We start from the raw sequence: 18,816 nt of genomic DNA on the forward strand, positions 1-18,816 counted from the left end.
AACGTCAGATGTTCGTGGATAGAGAAAAAGGTTTTCATTAATCCATTCTGCCATTTTAATTGTTATAAGATACATTAAAATGACGTAAGAGAAAAAAATGTTGATGAAAAACTAAATGGTGTGCTATTAATCAAACACCGTAAAAGAACAGAGTTGAAAGAATGAAGTGTTTCTCATATAATTTATTTCTTTCATTAAAGTAACAAACACATACAAAATAAATTAACATAATAAATTTTTTTTTTTTTTTTACAAAGACTATGATTGAAAGCAAAAGTACAAAAATGCAAAATAGAAACTTAGGCATAAACTTAGGATTCAATTAATAGGAAACATCTGGTAAAAGAAATAAACATTCATTAGACAAACCCCATTGAAGAAAATCTGATTTCCCATACCAGTCGAGGAAGAAAACACACTGCTTAATACGCAATACAAAACTGGAGCAAAATCTTACCATTTGGTCTAAAGAACATAGTTCAACTTCAATCATATACCTGACTGTTGCTTGCTTCCTTTCTCTACGCAATTTTATTTATATATATATGTTTATTATTATTATTAAAACACCTGTTGCTGGCAACATCCTGGCAAATAAGCAAAGGTGATAGTCTCATCCTTATGAGAGAAAAGTCTTATACAGAGCCCAGAGTTTGACTAGAGAAGACCTAATCCTTATGCTCTTCAGTTTAATTTACCTACTTCTCTTTCAATAGAGGTATTTCCTTACTTAGTTCTCTTTGTATAGAGTTATTTTCACTTCTTTATCTTTGTATAAAGATATCAGTTCTCTGCATATAGAGTTCTGCACCCTAAGTCTGTTTCAGCTTTCAGGGCTTGTGTCTGTCTTCATATGGAAACACAGATTCACAAAGCCCAGCACACAATGATGTGCTTGTTTATTTCTTTTGGTTTTTGGTTTACAGAGTCTTCCACCTATACAGATGGCAAAGGTCCAATCCTTTATTCAGTCATTACATTCTTAATTCATTCATCCATTCATTCATAATAATTAAGACAAAAGCAAGTGCTACATCCAAATTCTTATCCCTGCATGTGAGTTTGTGTGTCTGTGTATATGCTCACTTGTCTACATTTGTGTCTACACTGAGTGTATGAGTGTACAAGTGTGTGTTGTCTTATCTAAGTCCTCCTCCGGCACTCCACAGGAAGTCCTGCTCAGCAGGCAGCGTGTGAGAAGCCGCCAAAGAGATTCTGCCCTCAGTGTTGCAGGGTTTCACCTGACTGAAGTCTCTGTCATAGGGATAGTGCTGCCTGTCTAAATTATTCACCGTCTCCAAATCATTAAACACAGACTCACACAGCTGCTGTCTACGCAGTCTATGCCTTCTCCTCCTGATCACCACCAGTCCCACACACATTCCCAAAAACAAGGCCATCACACCTAACACACATGACACCGCCACTGCTGAAGATGAGGTCCGACCAACCCGGGGGGCCATCAGCTCCATACTTCCCTGCACAGGAAACTCACAGTTTGGACCCATGAACCCAGGCACACACTGACACACTGGCTCAGAGAAGTGTGTGAAGCACGTTCCTCCGTGGAGGCATGAGTTTGTGAGACAAGCGTCTGCTCGTAGGCTGCAGTTTTTACCGGTGAAACCTAGCGTACAGGTGCAAGTGTAGTCGTTAATGCCGTCTTGGCAGGTTCCGGCATTTTGACACGGATATCGGGCACAGTCGTCGATGTTCATCTCACAGCGAGAGCCAGTGAAACCAGGGCGACAGCGGCACAGAGCACTAGCGCCCAGATCCACACACTCACCGCCTACAACCGAAGAAAGAAGAGGTTACATATGAGTAGGTATAGTAGAGAGGAACTGTAACAGATATTATAATAGTAGCACATGTGTATGTGTTTGGTTGCATAAAAAATGTTTAGAACTGAAACCACTTAGTGGAAAGTTTAAGCTGCTCTTTTCATAGAATCAAAGTGAATGATGACCACAGCTGTCAAGCTAGATTTTTTTAGTGAACTTAAATAGCTGATTGCTGATCTACCTTGTATGACTTTAGAAGACTAAGTGCAACTTTAATGATTTTTCTTTTGTCCTTTTTGGAGCTCAAGTGGCTGTGGTTGTCAACCACTTTCATTGTATGAACAGTGTGAGCATTCCTCAAAACTTCTCCTTTTGTGTTCCACAAAATAATAAAACCCAACATGAGGGTCAGTAAATGACAGAATTTTTTACCTTAGGGTGAGCTACCCCTTTAAGTAAAATACGTTTTGTTGATGCATTGTCCTCAATCAGCACAAACACTTACCATTGGCACAAGGTTTGTGGCTGCAGCGGTCCAGTCTCTTCTCACAGTTGGATCCGGTAAAGGCTGGGGGGCAGCGGCAGACATAGCCACCAGTTATTTTTTCCTCACATGTCCCTCCATTAAAGCAGGGGTCATCCGCACACGTCATCGCAATGATCTCACAGTTCTTCCCATAGAATCCCTGAGGACATGTACAGGAGTAATCGTTCTCCAAATCCTGCAGGGGAAGAGAATATACATATTAGCCAGGTGTAAACATAATTCAGGTCTCAAATAATTTTTGATCTTCAAAATCCACTGTGCACATAAAGCACATCTGATCATATTTACTTAACCTAAATCATGACACATAAATTGGAAAAAAAAAACATTTAATTTTTTCATCATTTTTTTATTTTTTATAAAATGCATTAAAATGCCCCTATAATGCCATTTTTAATGTTCCTAATATTGTTTTGGGAGTCTCCTACAATAGGCTTACATGCATGCAAGGTCAAAAAATGCTTTCGTTTTCTCAAAATATGCAGTTGATGCATATCAACTCATTTTCCAATGATTCTCAAACAATTAGTTCGAAGCAGTTTTGAAATTCAGTCTCTCTAAACCTGTCAGCCTACTCTGCTCTGATTGGTCAGATGGCCCAGTCTATTGTGTTTGGTCTACCGCGTACAGCATCTTCTCGACAACAAGCAACAGTGTTTGTGGGAGGGTCAAGTCATTTGCAGCCGGCCAACATAGAACAAAGTCGGGCATTATGCAAATGTGTTACCCGTGACGTGTAGCCATCACGAAAGTGGGATTCTAATTGTTAAATATACATTTGTTAATATACATTTGTATGTATAAGTCTATATATATATATATATATATATGTGTGTGTGTGTGTGTGTGTGTGCTGCATTTCAAATAATCTAAATTGATTTATATATAAATATTGTTATTATTACTATCATGTGCATAGACTTACGTTGCAACTGCCGCCATTCTTGCAGGGGTTGCAGTCACACTCGTTAATCTCTAGCTCACAGTTTGTGCCCCCATATCCTGGTCGGCAGGTGCAAGTGTAGCTGCCCTGCCCGGTGTTGGTGCAGGTGGCGCCATTAGCACAGGGTTTGTGGTTGGTGCAGTAGTTGAGGTCCTGGTTACAGAAGAGGCCTCCCCAGCCCTCCTTACACACACACTGCCATGGCTGCGAGCAGGTCCCATGCAGGCATCCCGGGTAATGCACACACTCGCTGCAGGATGGCCCCTGCCATCCCAGACGACACTTACACTCACCAGGTGACTCGCAGTAACCGTGCCGCTCACTGCAGTCCGAAGAGCAGATGGCTGTGGGAGGAGACAGAAAGGGGGGTTACGCACACCACACACCACACCCCCCAGAGAGGGCAGATAAATGGGTGTGTTAAGTGTTGGGCCCAGCAGCTGGTGAGCTGACAGAGGTAATGCACTCTTTTGTATTTTGAGCTGTGGCAAGCGTGCACACACACACACACACACACACACAGAACGACCCTCTAGTATGTATCTGTAGGTTTTCTTTGTTCGGCTGAACAAAAGATGTGTAGAAGCTCCAGTGGAGCAGCTCAGCTTCCATCAGACACACATGCACACAAAGATTTGAGAGATAAGGGGATGTATTGCTGCTGCTCAGGTTCCAACACACACAAACCACAATCACACATAAATACAGAGTGATCAGGAGAGGGAGTGGGAGTGCTTCTTTTCAGAGTCCCAGAGTCACATACTACCCCATAAGGACACATAGCTGGTACTCACGGTCAGAGCAATAGTCTCCCTGCCATCCCTCCAGGCATTCCCTGTTCCCGTTCTCATCGCAGGTGTAGTGTCCCAGCGTGTCGTCACGGGGACGACAGTAATCCGAACATGCCTCGCCAAAGTAAAATTCATCACAGAAAACATGATACGAGTAATGGAGCTCGCTCTGATCGCCAAAATGAACATCCTGAGACCAGTCTTCTCCAATCGCCAATCGCCTTCGTGTTGCTAAACGACTGATCAGGTTGTTCTGATTCTCTGTTGTGGAAAATGAAAGATGTAAGCTTGAAGTAGTAACTGAATATATTAATTTTAAAAAAAAATCTTATGTCTAAATGTCTGTCTTTGCTTTCCATCAGACTGTGTAGCCCACCTGTGTAGTCATGATGCTCTTTGGGAGACTCTGCATTCCATGCCTCAATAATAAGAGAAAATGTCCCCTGAAAAGAACATGATTTTATTCCAGATGTTAGAAACTTCACATATGTCTTGCTCGAACAGAAGAAAACATCCTCCACTGTCTTCCATTGACTTTCACTTATATTTCTTAAGAACTGACAACTCCAGACTGCTGCATGGTCTTGTTTACGGTCTTTTATATGGATAGTTTTAGTTAAAACTTACTGGCACCTGAATAAATAAGCAGTAATGCAAAAATGGTTGTCTTATTAGTCATTTAATCAGATAATCTTACTAAATGAAATTGTTAGCTGAACTCCATCTAGTGTGTAATGAACTTTACCGGCCACTTGAAGTGGAAAGGCACCCGGATGGCTGCGCTGTTGGCTATAGAGCTCTGGTCCGCTCGCAGGACATTTGTCTGACCGGTTCCGAAGGTGCACGGAGGTTCAGCGGAGATAACGTCTTCCGAATGTTTGAGACAAATCCTGAAAAAGATGTTGCAGTCTCGCGTCCTCCTGCAGAAGCGACGAGTCGTGCTGAACGAGTGAACTTTCAATTCAAATACACCCGATGAAGCCACCTGTTCAAGAACAGAGGAACCGTATGCGATTTCTTAATCTTTTGGAAATAATAAACAACACACTACGCAGGAGACTAATATCTATACTCTAAACTCACATTAAAGATAAAGTGAAAATATGAGTGAAGTATAGCCTAAGCCTTGAACTGGCTCCTTACCAACTGCAAAAGCGACACGGACAGCAAGCAGTACAAAGACAGATGCGCCATCTCGCTCAGTTAATCCTAAACTTTATTACAATAACACACAGTATCTTCATCCGTTACTTCCCGAGCTTCAATGTGTTTGGAGATCAAGAAAAAAACAGCTAGATGTCCTTGTACGAAAACCTCGGCAGATCCACTAACTGGACGTTAGCTGGACGCGTCTTCAGAGGAAACGTTCACTCGTCCTCATCGTTCTTCAGCGAGTGCGGTTGGTCTTCAATGAATGTCTTGATGAATGCACGCGGTTATATACGTCTTGCCCCCCTGCACGTGACGTCAGAGGGGGGACATGTGGCGTAATATTGGTCTGATTAAACTGATCTGCTGCATGTGTCAGTGGTGTTGATGGAGTTAATGCTGAAGCCACACTGCTGTGCTGTCTGTATCAAACCAGGGAATTTTAATCACAGTGATACAGACAGAGCAGATGGGCATAGGATCCGCGAGTATGAAAACCTGATGAAGCTTTCTTTATTTTGTGAGATATTACAAATAGCAAACAGCAAGTTTTACACTTATGTCGAATATTTTAGAATTAGTTCGATAATCGTAGGCCTACGCCTTGAATATATGCACTTAAATATATGCATAGATGAATATATACGTAGACGATCTGTAGTGTTTTAGATTTGTTTTGTTAACTTAAGTCGTCTTCATCAAGCCTCTATGGAAAATATTCCCAGCAGGTGCAATATGGTTGCTAGAAATAAAAGTAAATCAAATAGGTATGCTACTTACATTGTTCCTTTACATCACCTTACATATCCTTCAGAATGCAAGCACGGTTTTGTAATTGTACAGTTCGGCTATGTATGATCCTAAATAAAGGAAGTATGTGAAGTTTGTTTGAAAATAAAACAGGACCGTATAAATCTCTGCAAAGATTTAGAGAGATGTTTTGACATTGAACATTTATTTGTATTATTCATTTTTATATTAACAATAAAATAACCATTATAATATTTATGGTTTATAAAATTATGTTTTTATTATTCAAAAAAATATTTTCATGTTTATGTTTTCACTTTTTATGGTTCCTGAGTGGTATAGTACTATAGGCTACTTTTATCGAGCGCACGTTTCTGTTTTTAATTATTTCCTCTGTCCCCTAAACACACACACACACACACTCACACTCAACCTTGGACTGTGTGGTCGCTCTGGCGCGTGCGGGCAGGGGGAGGCCATACGTTTTTATTTGCCATGTTCTTTGTGTCTGCAGGCACATGTGTGTGTGTGTGTGTGTGTGTGTGTGTCTTTTGTTGTAGCCTATGCAGAGACGCTCAGGCTGCTCCGGAGGATGGGTGGGGAAATATCATGATGACGCTTTTGTGTGGGTCAACTCCAACAGCTGTATGTTAACAGGCGGCGCATGTTCACTTATTGTCCGTGACAAACCGCCCGAATTCACCCAACCGGCATCTGTTGCAGCCGGCTGCAGCCATTCCGCTTATTTTTTATTTGTGTTTTTTAATAGTATTGTTCAAAATAAAAATATATCGTCGCCCCCAAAGTATTCTCAGTTTCCACCACCCATGAATGCATGGATTCCATGGGAAGAGTCATGAACAAGGAGTCTCTGTCCACAAACATCTTCAAAGTTTATTGTTACATCAGTAGATTATATAGATACATTGTAAGGGGTGGTGTAGTGGTTTATCCAATAAGAATTATACACTACATCATAGCTATAGGAATGTACAAGGAATACATTTGGCAAACAAAGGGTTTTACTTCCTGCCACCTCTAGACCCAATAGGATATGCATTACATCTGTGCGTTATATAAAATGGGATGGGCAGGAAGTTCTGGACATATTAGGAGAACATCTGGCAGAATGATACCTCAACTCTGAGCAAAGGACAGACCGAACTCAATAACCTGGGTCTGAGAAGGCCCCCACCATCATCTCACCATTTGAACTGAAGAAATATGCATACATATGAGTGTATACAGGTGAGATAGAGGTAAGACTACAGAGAGTAGAGAGAGAGAACACAAGGGATGAAGGAAAAGCACAAGGGGAGAGAAAGGGAGGGTAGAAAAGGTGACGGTGATTTCACCAAGTACAACATGTTCCTGGATCAACATCCTTGTTGATCCTGGAACAACATTCCAACTAACCAATCAGAATTGAGGAATAACTTTTCAGGAAATATTTGTTTTAGGCTTATGATCAGGATTAGGTGCTTCTACACCCTTGGTAATCAGCTATAATTTCACACTGATTGGAATAAATTATGGGCAAGGTTAGGTTTAGGGGTAGGAAGCCCCTAAGATTGGGTTAAGCCTATATTTTTGGACAGTAATGTTGATCCAGGATCAACAAAAGATGTTGATCCAAGAACATGTGTTACTTGGCAAAATCACGGCGACCGGTAGAAAAAGGAGGGAGTGAGAGCACAGAGAGGCAAACTCACAGAAATATTCTGGCAGAGAGCGGGATATATTCTAACAAGTATTTTCTTACATATAGGCCTATGTAGCCTATATATACTGTATATCTATCTATTCAAAAGTAGAGCATTGTGACGCTGTGTGTGTCACAATGTGTGTGTGTGTGTGGTCGGGCATGCTCGCGAGAGCTCTGCTGTTGTTATGGTAATGAGTGACGCGTGCCTTAGAACCCTTTCATTAAGTCAAAATGCATCACTTATAATGTCTTTTAAAAGACACCATATATAATGTATCAAAGACCACAGATACAATGAATCTAGAAAGTGTGTGGAGACAGTCAGTCAGGAAACAGACCCTAACACTGTAAGCAAACAAAATCACTTTATTCTATTTATTCTACTGATATGATTCTATGCTTGATACATTTGATGCTAGGGACAAAAAGCCATTTTATGCCTCACACTGTGTTGTATCAGATGTATTGGTAGAGATTAACCTTGTTGTCATGTGGGTGAGAGGGCAGATGACCAGGAGAGGAAAACAACAAGCATGCAAGTTTGAGATCAATATTAATACAGTCATTGTGCCAACTGCCAATGATGTTTTGCACCTGATACAACAAAAGTTTTCATTATAAAGGTCTTTAGTTTACAGGTGCATCTCAGTAAATTAGAATGTCATGGAAAAGTTAATTTATTTCAGTAATTCAACTCAAATTGTGAAACTCGTGTAGTAAATAAATTCAATGCACACAGACCGAAGTAGTTTAAGTCTTTGGTTCTTTTAATTGTGATGATTTTGGCTCACATTTAACAAAAACCCACCAATTCAACATCTCAACAAATTAGAATACGTCATAAGACCAATTTAAAAAAAAAATTTTGGTGAATTGTTGGCCTTCTGGAAAGTATGTTAATTTATTGTACAGGTACTCAATACTTGGTAGGGGCTCCTTTTGCTTTAATTACTGCCTCAATTCGGCATGGCATGGAGGTGATCAGTTTGTGGCACTGCCGAGTAGTGTTGGGTCGTTCTTGAACGATTCGTTCATTTTGAACGAATCTATAATGTGACTCGAGAAGAACGAGTCGTCTCGGGGAGTGATTCGTTCAGTCGCGCATGCGCAACATCCTATAGGTTCTGTACTGGAATTAGTCAAGTAGTTCACCTGGTTCGAGTCTTCGGGGTTTTCCGAGTCGTTCGTTCATCACGTGACAGCCCCATAAGCTTTAACCAATGCAGTCTGAGCCGGAAAGAGAATTGATTAGTTCATCTCTCGAGTCTTCGGGTTTGAGTCGTTCATTCATCACGTGACAGCCCCATAAGCCCAAATCCGAAGACTTGTCAGATAAGAGGTGAGGTGAGCTAATCATAGACTGAAGACCCAGGTAAACAATGAATTAATCTTTTCTGTTTCTTATAGCAGTTTTGGATTGTTTGTAGTGTGATCAAAGTTTGCGTAAGTAGTAGACGTATTAGGGAAGTAACACGTAACATTTTAATTATAGTTTGCTAAAATGAACGAAATGACTCGGAAAAAAAGATTTGTTCATTTTGCTGAATGAGATAAAAACTCAATGGACCAACACCAGCAGATGACATTGCACCCCAAATCATCACAGACTGTGGAAACTTAACCACTGGGCAACAGTCCAGTTCTTCTTCTCCTTAGCCCAGGTAAGATGCCTCTGACGTTGTCTGTGGTTCAGGAGTGGCTTAACAAGAGGAATACGACAACTGTAGCCAAATTCCTTGACATGTCTGTGTGTGGTGGCTCTTGATGCCTTGACCCCAGCCTCAGTCCATTCCTTGTGAAGTTCACTCAAATTCTTGAATCGATTTTGCTTGACAATCCTCATAAGGCTGCGGTTCTCTCGGTTGGTTGTGCATCTTTTTCTTCCACACTTTTTCCTTCCACTCAACGTTCTGTTAACATGCTTGGATACAGCAGTCTTCCCCGTGATTTTGTAGCCTAGTGAACCAAACTGAGAGACCATTTTGAAGGCTCAGGAAACCTTTTCAGGTGTTTTGATTTGATCAGCTGATTGGCATGTCACCATATTCTAATTTGTTGAGATAGTGAATTGGTGGGTTTTTGTTAAATGTGAGCCATAATCATCACAATTAAAAGAACCAAAGACTTAAACTACTTCAGTCTGTGCATTGAATTTATTTAATACACGAGTTTCACAATTTGAGTTGAATTACTGAAATAAATGACTTTTCCACGACATTCTAATTTATTGAGATGCACCTGTAATGATGCCCTGAATTAAATGTAGACTTTAACCTCAAGCTGTTGTCCATGAGCAAATACTCTTTATGATAAAAGTCCTGTATAGTCAACAAGTAAATCTCAGGTTCACCTATCCTATCCACATAATGTGCAGCTATAAAAGTAAAACAACTAAAATCAGATAGAACTGAAACAGAAGCAGTTGTAACTATGGCATGCAAGATTGTTTAATCCTTAAATGAAAGCTTTGCAAGTTAAGGTTGAGTTAAAAGCAACTGACACATGGTCTGGGCTAAAGCCTGGTAGGAGACCCCTGACATCTGCACAAACGAGAGAAAGGGAAGCACTTATCCAAAGAGAGAATTACAATTTCAAAGGTGTTTAGCTCATAGACTGGGTTTAGCTGAAGATGGTAAACAAGTCAATAGGAAACACTTACTTCAGAAAACTGTTTTTTTTAACTGTTACAGCTTACAGACACTATTCCAACTGTCTTTGTAGAGACAATTGATGTTTCTTAAAGAGACAACACCATCCTCCTCAAAAAAATAAAAATAAAACTCTAATAATTTAACTGTATGACTTTCTTTTTTCTGTTAAACATGAAAGAAGATATTTTGAGAAATGCCTCAGTATTTTTGTCCATACAATGGAAGTCAATGGTCATCAAAACTGCTTGGTTACCAGCACTTTTTAAAATATTTTATTTTGTGTTTAGCAGAAGAAAAAAAGCTGTACAGGTTTACACTGACATCAGGCTGAATAAATGATGATAGAAGTATCCCTTTAATGCAGTCTGTGTCACTTTACTCCACTTGTAGCAGGTGACTTATGGAAAAAGGGAATTTTGTGTTTTTGTTTCTCTTAAGTTGAATATTTTTCTGTGTTTTTAGAGTTTATAATCAGAGGACAGGTGGTTTTAGGGATAGTTAGTGATAATGCCATTATTTTGATAAAATAATGAGAAATCCAATGAAATGGTAAATTTGTGTGAAGAACATTTTAGTGATCATTTCTGATTATTTTCAGCATGGAAATGTTACTCTGTTATCATTGTGGGTTTTGTCCCATGTCTCAAGAACCAATGATTAATCAAAATCAGAAGATCCTAAAGTGCATGCATTTTAATAATATTACACAATAATTCCCATTCCTAATCTAATCATAAGGCATCTGTTAATCTCATTATTTTAGTATGAGAATGGTTGTGTGTTTGTGTTTGTATGTGCTTGCATTCAATTATTGCATGCGTGTGTGTGTTGACTCATTGTCAGTGTGGCGCAGATGGGCAATGACTGATCTGTGTCTTGTAATGTGGGTGTTGGGGGATGGTGGTCCCTTGAGGTGGGACAAAAGCATGGCAGGAGCATGGGAACCCCAGAACACCCTTCACTCCACATGCATATATCCATATTTATGAACCCACATCCAGACACCTCAAATCTCACAAATGTGCAGTCCTGCAAAAAGGCACATGCTGGCAATACAAATAGACTTCCTCTAAGTCATTTTTAGTCACTCTGTCCAATACCTCAAACACCATCGTGTCCATCTTAAGATGAGGCATTAAAGATTTAAAAATATGACTGAAAACCTGTTCATAATCAAAACAAACTTGCACATTCATTCACATAAAGAGAGTGATGTCCATTCACAATCCTCAGACCTGAGATATCCGACTATACACACATACAACTTCACACATTCACTCACATTGCCATATCCTCTTTCGAGCCTTTAGATGACACCCGACCCAGGATTTCCACACACGTCATGACATCTGCTCACCCTGGTGTCATGCTCCCATAGGACACACACACACACACACACATTCCATAGGCGTAATGGTTTGTATACTATATACAAACTGTATTTTCTATTGCCCTACTACACAAACCCTGCTCCTAAACCTACCCCTTACAGGAAACTTTCTGCATTTTTAGATTTTCAAAAAAAACTAATTCTGAATTATTTATAAGCCTTTTGAAATATGGGGACACTCAAAATGTCCTCATAAATCACCTTCTCGTTTTAATACCTATGTCATACCCATGTCATTACACAAATTTGTGCACACACACACATAGTTCATCTGCATACATTAGTGACCCACACCAGACCAGCATCCTGAGGACACACTCTCTAACAGCATCTGTTGGGCCTTGAGCCCTTTGGGACAACAGACCACTCCTGTCACACACACACACACACACGCGCATATATACACATGTACAAAATCTGCTTGCCTTGAGGGAAGCGACCTTTGCCCGATGAAATGTATGTAAGTATTGGAGCTGCTGTGGATGTCTATGTATGTGCAGCTGCTATGTTCAAGTAAAAATGACAGGAATAATCTCAAAGAAACAGATCTCGTATACTCAGACAAGCACACTGCTGAAAACACATTAAGACAGAGCAGTATTCTTGAGGTCAGTGTGAGTGGTCATGGGGGATTTGTATTTGAATCTGGGCATCTGCATCTATGAAAAACAAATTCTAAAAAAAAAAAAATCTAAAAAAGACAGAAAAAAATACATGATTTACTATATTAAATATTATGTATGAGGCATAGAATAATAAATAGATATAAATATTTATTTTTTACTTGGAGGTTTTTTGTCCCCAAAGTGTGGACATCTCATTCAGATAAAAAAAAAACTCTCAACATAGCAACAAAAACACATGAACCTAGTAGGTGAAAGTGAAAAACATTAATATTAATGCGTTAGAACAGGTGCACTGAACACACCGCAACTACACAGACACACGACTGGCTCATGCAGCTGAATAGACTGGAATGATATGGGCCCCACCATGAAGCTCTGAACCTCTGAGGAGGAAAAGAGGGCCTCACAGCAGAGGTAGCGTTGGGTTATTAGAGAACCCAGGGTGACAGATGTAGGATAAAAGAGAGGGCAGGAACATCAGCAGGGGTGAAAGAGAGAAGAATAGGTGAAGAGGTCAGCAGACCAACAGAAGAAGGGGAGGAAGGACAAAGTTGTACTGGAAGAAAAGAAGGATCGATAAATCTATCCGCTGTTGCTCCACACTCCGCCTCTTTTGTTCCAGATGGCAGCTGATGTGTGGCAGGTTTGACAGAGAAACTACGTTGAAACACACATACACTAACGTTTGGGGTCAGCAAGAGTTTTTAATGTAATTGAAAAAAGTCTCTTATGCTCTTCAAGGCTGCAGTTATTTGGTCAAAAACACAGTAAAAACAGTTATACTGTGAAATATAACAATTTAAAATAACTGTTTTCTAACTTCAGAAATCATTCTAATATGCAGATTGTGCTGCTTATTTTTTGTGGAAACATGACAATTTTTTCATGATTCTTGGATTAACAGAAGTTCAAAATAACATCATTGATTTGAAAAACAAATATTTTGTAACAATATGAATGTCTTTACTTTCACTTTTGAGCAATTGTGTCCATGCTGAATATACTTCTTTAACAAAATCTCTTATTATACATACACAAAACCACAAAAAGTTGGAAAATTGTTTTATACATATCCTTAAACATAAAATGTTTCTTAAAATCAAGACCAGCTTTAACATGGACCTGAAAGTTTAAAGTTACAAACTTGAACAGGTAAACAAGTTACCTATCTTATTTATCTGCTTAATCATTTACAACAATAGCAAGAAAAACAAACTTGTTTTCAAAGAACTATAAATGTAAAAAAAAAGGTAGTTTATTGCAGCCTAAACTAAAGGGGGAAAAAAACTAATATTGTGTATTCAGTGTGCCGTCCAGTGTAGATAGCCTATATGATAAATCACTGATATATTATACAGACATATTCACAATCTGCAGACAAACACAATACAGTACTTTTTTTAAGCAGAGGTCCCTAACCACACAATAGGGCTACCAGCTGCCATCTCTCTCTCACACACACACAGACACAAAGCATTCTCAACCACAGCCCTACATCAGCACACACACACACACAAACTAGCAGCTGTTTAAGCAGAGCTCTTCATCCCTGGAGGCCAGAGAACAATGCTCGAGTTCTAATCACTTCTTGGCGTCCACGTCAATATTTCAATACAAGTATAGACACGAAAAAGCGAAAAAGGAGCATAAAATACACACTAAACTTTTAATTTAAACTTTCAACTAAAATTTATTGAAATATCTGGCTCATTTACGGAGCGGTTTTCATTGAGAAACCAAACATACACACGCACACAAAACTCCTGCTGGAAAACCCAATGACTTTGAAGAAACACGTGCAGAAAAATAATCAAGAGGACCATTTTGTGTGTAAATTAAAAGACACATTGCCCTCTAGTGACAAAATAATAACATTAAAATCTTGACATAGGAAATTTAGTTCCTGAAGATGTACATTTGTCCTACTTTCCTAAATCAATGTACACAAGCATAAGAAAATAATACATTTATAAATTTCCACTGGAAAAGACTGTCCTACTAGACAAATTATGAGACCAATTTTAATCAGATCCAGATGTCTCAAACCTTATTTTACACTGTATATTGGTCTTCAAGAAGTTTCAGTTGTCCTTACCATTAATTATGTGACTGCATATAGTGCATATATACCGTTTCCTGTCTGTCAAAGTTAATAACATCAAATATCACAGAAACATCATCTCTTACAAAGTTGTAATAAATATAAAACGTGTTTGAGTAAATAAAACACTCCTTACAGCATCATTCAGATGATAAACTTGCTACAAATACACCACAACCTACAGGTCATGACCGATTACAGGATTTTTAAACAATGACTTGTATGTCATCAGAAATATCCGGGGAACATTCATTCATACTAACATTCTTCAAAATATCTTCGTTTGTGTTCCGCAGAAGAAAGTAAGTCATACAGGCGTGGAACAACATGAGGGTGAGAAAATGATGACAGAATTTTCATTTTGGGGTGAACTATCCCTTTAACGAGTCGACAGATGTTAAATCAAATTCATAAATCAGAGTCAATTTTTAAAAGTAGGTCCCGTGAATCACCCCACAGCAGGTTAATCTCAACAACCCCTATGTGATAATGTGGTGAGTGAAGAAAAAAGTAATATTTTGTTGTGGAAGATGGCACAAACAAAATCCCTTTGTGGTCTCACTATTGTTTGCCATTCACTAAAAACAAAAATTGATAAACTATATTGATAAACAGAGAGTAGGTACAAATGTTAACATCGTTGCATTTTTTACAAAAGCATATTCTCAAATAGTCGCCTTTGCACTTAATCACAGTATTTTGACATCCTGACACTGAACCTTGTGATGGTCAGCAAAGGTTACAGTGAGAAGTTGTGTCTGTCTATATCACACAATATTTGCAGTAGGGATGCACGATATATCGGCCACCATATCGGTATCGGCCGATAAATGCTCATTTTTTCTGTTATCGGTATCGGCCTGATAAGAAAATTGGACCGATATCTTAAAACCGATAAATAATGCATTATTTCCTTCAGAGACACTTCAGATGCGCGCTGTTCGTTTGCAGCCTTTTGTGCAATTGTACATTGTAATATTGTGTTTATTTGATGTATATCTGATTTATCTCATATAGAATGCGTTTGGTTAAGTTAAAAGAGCGCTTCAGTTTACCGATGATCATCTTTAGCTCAGCACACGCAGCTCAAACAGCAGTGCACAACATTAATAACTATGATTGGGAATGTCATGTATATAACAATCTAATGAGAACATTATTATAATAAAACATTGTGAATTCTTTGGGTTTAGTTGCCATGTTTCAGCGCGTTGTTATGGGAAGAGCGCATCCACAACAGGATCACACATTCTGACTATAGCATGCAATAACTGCGTCATTTTGTACATATATAAGTTGTAATATTATGTTTATGTTGTATTAATATTAATCTCAGGATGCATTTCCTTGAGTTAAATAAGCTGCCAGCAAAACGCTTCAGTTTACCATGTTCATTCAGCTCTTCAGCTTCAGCACGCGCAGCTCAACGGCTGCTATTTAAAACAGTGGTATTAATTTGTTACTTTTTCAAAATCATTGATACATTATTAATAACAACAACCACTTGTATTGTTCTCTTATTATTTTCATCAACAATATGGTTTAGTAATTAAAATCATTTAATTATTGTCCGTGCAGAGGCTATTCCGTTTTATTGATCTGTGGCGCATTCATTTTGATTCTTTACACGTGTAATGATGTCCAGTGACTTGTTTGCATTATTTATGCATTATTTTATTTATTTGTAAGACTTTTTTATGACTAAATTTGGTAATGGGAGAGTAAAAATATTTTTAAAACGTACACCGTTCAAACTAGGCTGCTTATGTTGAAGTGTTTGGGATGTGGCTTTTAATGATGAGACCTTTTTTGTAATCAGGCTCTCAAAAAGTATATAATTTGGATATAGATTTATCGGCCAACATATCGGTTATCGGCTTTCAAAAATAAAGAATAATCGGTTATCGGTATCGGCCAAAATTTTCATATCGGTGCATCCCTAATTTGCAGCCTGGCTGCAGTATCGTATCAACAATGTGTCACACACTGTGTTGCTTGTTGGTTGTCATTTGATTGCTAAACACAAATTTCACAATGCCGGTTTGCCGTTGACCTTTTCATGCAGTATTGTTAGAGTGCCGGAGGCAAAATCTCGCAACACTTGCACAGTGTCCCTCTGTAGCTGCAGTGATTCTCGTGCAAACTCCTGTTGCGTCTCTGCTAGCTGCTGCACTGACTCCGCAAGGAACTCAAGTGAACGGGAGACTGTAGCAAGAAGAGTGTTGGTGGTGTGCTGCTCTTGCACGCTAAGGCTTGCACTGTGCACTAACTGCTCACGTGAACTGTCTGGCTCCACTCCTGAGAAAGACGAGGGTCTTTTAGTAGAAGTGGTGGCTGTGGAGGAAACGTGTCCAGTACTGCCTCTAGTTGCAATTCCATCCTCCTCAGAGTACGAGTTAGTGACAGATGCCATAGAGGATGTTGGGAAGAGGTCACGGTTGTCCTCATCTGAGTCTAAGTGGGATTCGGGATCTGTGATCAAGCAAGTAAACAGTTTTTTTTTTTTTTTTTTTTTTTTTAAGTTATACATCATATGATCAATTGTTTTTGATACACAAACTAGGGTTGGGCGATGTCTACCATATTGGCATCGGACGATGTCTACAGTGAAACATCGTGATGGACGATGACATCGGGGGCGGGGTTGGGTGGTGTGCCCGAAGCGTGAATCCGCATGCAGAAAGGCACGGAAAACAAATAACACGTTCTATGGAGCCACTAAAGGGGCATGGTTTGCCGCTTGCTAGCGGTAGACTGTTACATTACAGTACCTGAAAGTTCACTTACCACATACACAGAGTAAGGAGAGATGATTGATAGAACAATGGCGAATGATTTGCAGATCCTGAGCACCACTGACAAATATCGAATCTTTTAAAATGTGTGGTAGGTACTGCCGCTCTGTAGTATAGAGTCCGTGTAATCGCGAATCTCGAAAGTGAAAGTAAAATGAGAGCACGCATTCGAAAGCGGTTTCAATGCCCTGCATATCAGTAGCAGCTCCCTGATGCCCGCAATTTATATACAGTATAATTACCCAACGATATAATTGCGAGAGAAAGTATTGAAATATTTTTCATTTTTTATCCCCCCATCTCGTAGGCTATTTATTCCCTTTAGGGGTTCTGTAGTACTAAGCCTGGGCGATAAAACGGTATTGATATTTATCGACGGTACACCTTCTTCGATAACGATATTAAAAAATGTTTGATATAGTGCACAATATAGGCACGTGCTATGAGTGACGCAGACAGCACACACAAACATGAACATGAGTGCTGTGCCTGCCTGTAATGAGGAGATTGTGAGTAAAGAATGAATATTAGTCGAATTTAAAATAAACATTTGCATTTGAATGCAAAAAATAGTACAATCCAATGTTAGATGTGCGTCAGGGAGCGTCATCAGTGGAGCACGAGATGCAGTGATGATGATGTAAGTGACGTTGTTGTAGTTTAATGTTTTGTTAGTCTAGCCCACGAGACGCGCAGTTGCTGCATTATTCATTCGAAATACTAGAGAAATATAGAAGCTCAATGCGGGGAAGATCTTGATTAGTTTAAAACCGAAACCAAGCCATTCACACAGAACGCATATTCAGCGCATTTTCTAGACGGACAAATACGACTGCTGCACTCGCGTCTCACCATGCAAAGTTAAAACAGTTTAAACTTTTAGAAAACACGTCGCGCATTTTTGTGGAGGTTTATTCCTTTTCACTGCGTCTCATATGTTTTTAAAGGCAATCTCGGTGATGGGCGATTCGGCTCTTTGGATTAAGCAATGCATAAATACGTGATGCTGTTTTGTTCATAATTGTTTATGCAATTTACACAATTATATTTTATTTATATTCATTTAGACGTAATGCACGTTTTTTTTATTGCCAGTTACTTCCTTGCGTTGACAATTTAATGTGCTGCATTATTTTGCTCATTACGCCCTCCTGTGGCCTTGAGAGACAGGCCAAAATTTTAACCTATTTAATCTGCATATACAACATTAGAAATTAGATATTTGTTTAATTTTTATTTAGTTTTTGACTGTTAAAACAAAATAATATTTGTTGTTTGTCTCAGTTCATTTAAAAATACAGTGGTTAAATGTAAAAAAAAATTATATTGCTCTGTTTTAAAAAAGATTATAAAAAATGTCAATAATTATCGATACCGAACGATATGAAACTGTGACAAGTGGCGCAGGTGTCGTGCATTAGCATTTACTCCACCGGCCTCTCTCCGTTCCCACGGCTCTCTGCCCCGCACCTCTCGTCACAGAAACATTATATCATTGAAACATTTTTTAGCTATATCGCCCAGCCGTATGTAGTACACTTAATTTCCTTTCCGAACACGGAATTGGGATGCGGCGGATTGCGG

At 39.1% G+C, this 18,816-nt stretch overlaps 2 protein-coding genes across 2 annotated transcripts in view; both read right to left on the reverse strand.

The window, feature by feature from the left end:
- Nucleotides 1-558: 558 nt before the first annotated feature.
- Nucleotides 559-5,647, reverse strand: LOC107596148 (delta-like protein B). Its single transcript, XM_016286814.1, has 7 exons — nt 5,209-5,647; nt 4,811-5,050; nt 4,442-4,508; nt 4,069-4,326; nt 3,257-3,618; nt 2,290-2,506; nt 559-1,792 (listed from the first exon to the last, which is right to left on the reverse strand). Exons 1-7 carry the CDS (start codon nt 5,257-5,259, stop codon nt 1,140-1,142), a joined length of 1,848 nt encoding a protein of 615 aa, XP_016142300.1. The 5' UTR covers nt 5,260-5,647; the 3' UTR covers nt 559-1,139.
- Nucleotides 5,648-16,332: 10,685 nt separating this feature from the next.
- Nucleotides 16,333-18,816, reverse strand: part of LOC107596149 (uncharacterized) — a 4,473-nt gene continuing 1,989 nt past the window's right edge. Inside the window, exon 3 of the mRNA XM_016286815.1 lies at nt 16,333-16,909. Coding sequence (XP_016142301.1) covers nt 16,467-16,909 — 443 coding nt within the window. The 3' untranslated portion in view covers nt 16,333-16,466. The remainder of the gene's footprint in view (nt 16,910-18,816) is intronic.

This window comes from Sinocyclocheilus grahami, unplaced genomic scaffold, assembly GCF_001515645.1.
Source record: "Sinocyclocheilus grahami isolate Dianchi unplaced genomic scaffold, SAMN03320097.WGS_v1.1 scaffold215.1, whole genome shotgun sequence".
Lineage (NCBI taxonomy): Eukaryota > Metazoa > Chordata > Actinopteri > Cypriniformes > Cyprinidae > Sinocyclocheilus > Sinocyclocheilus grahami.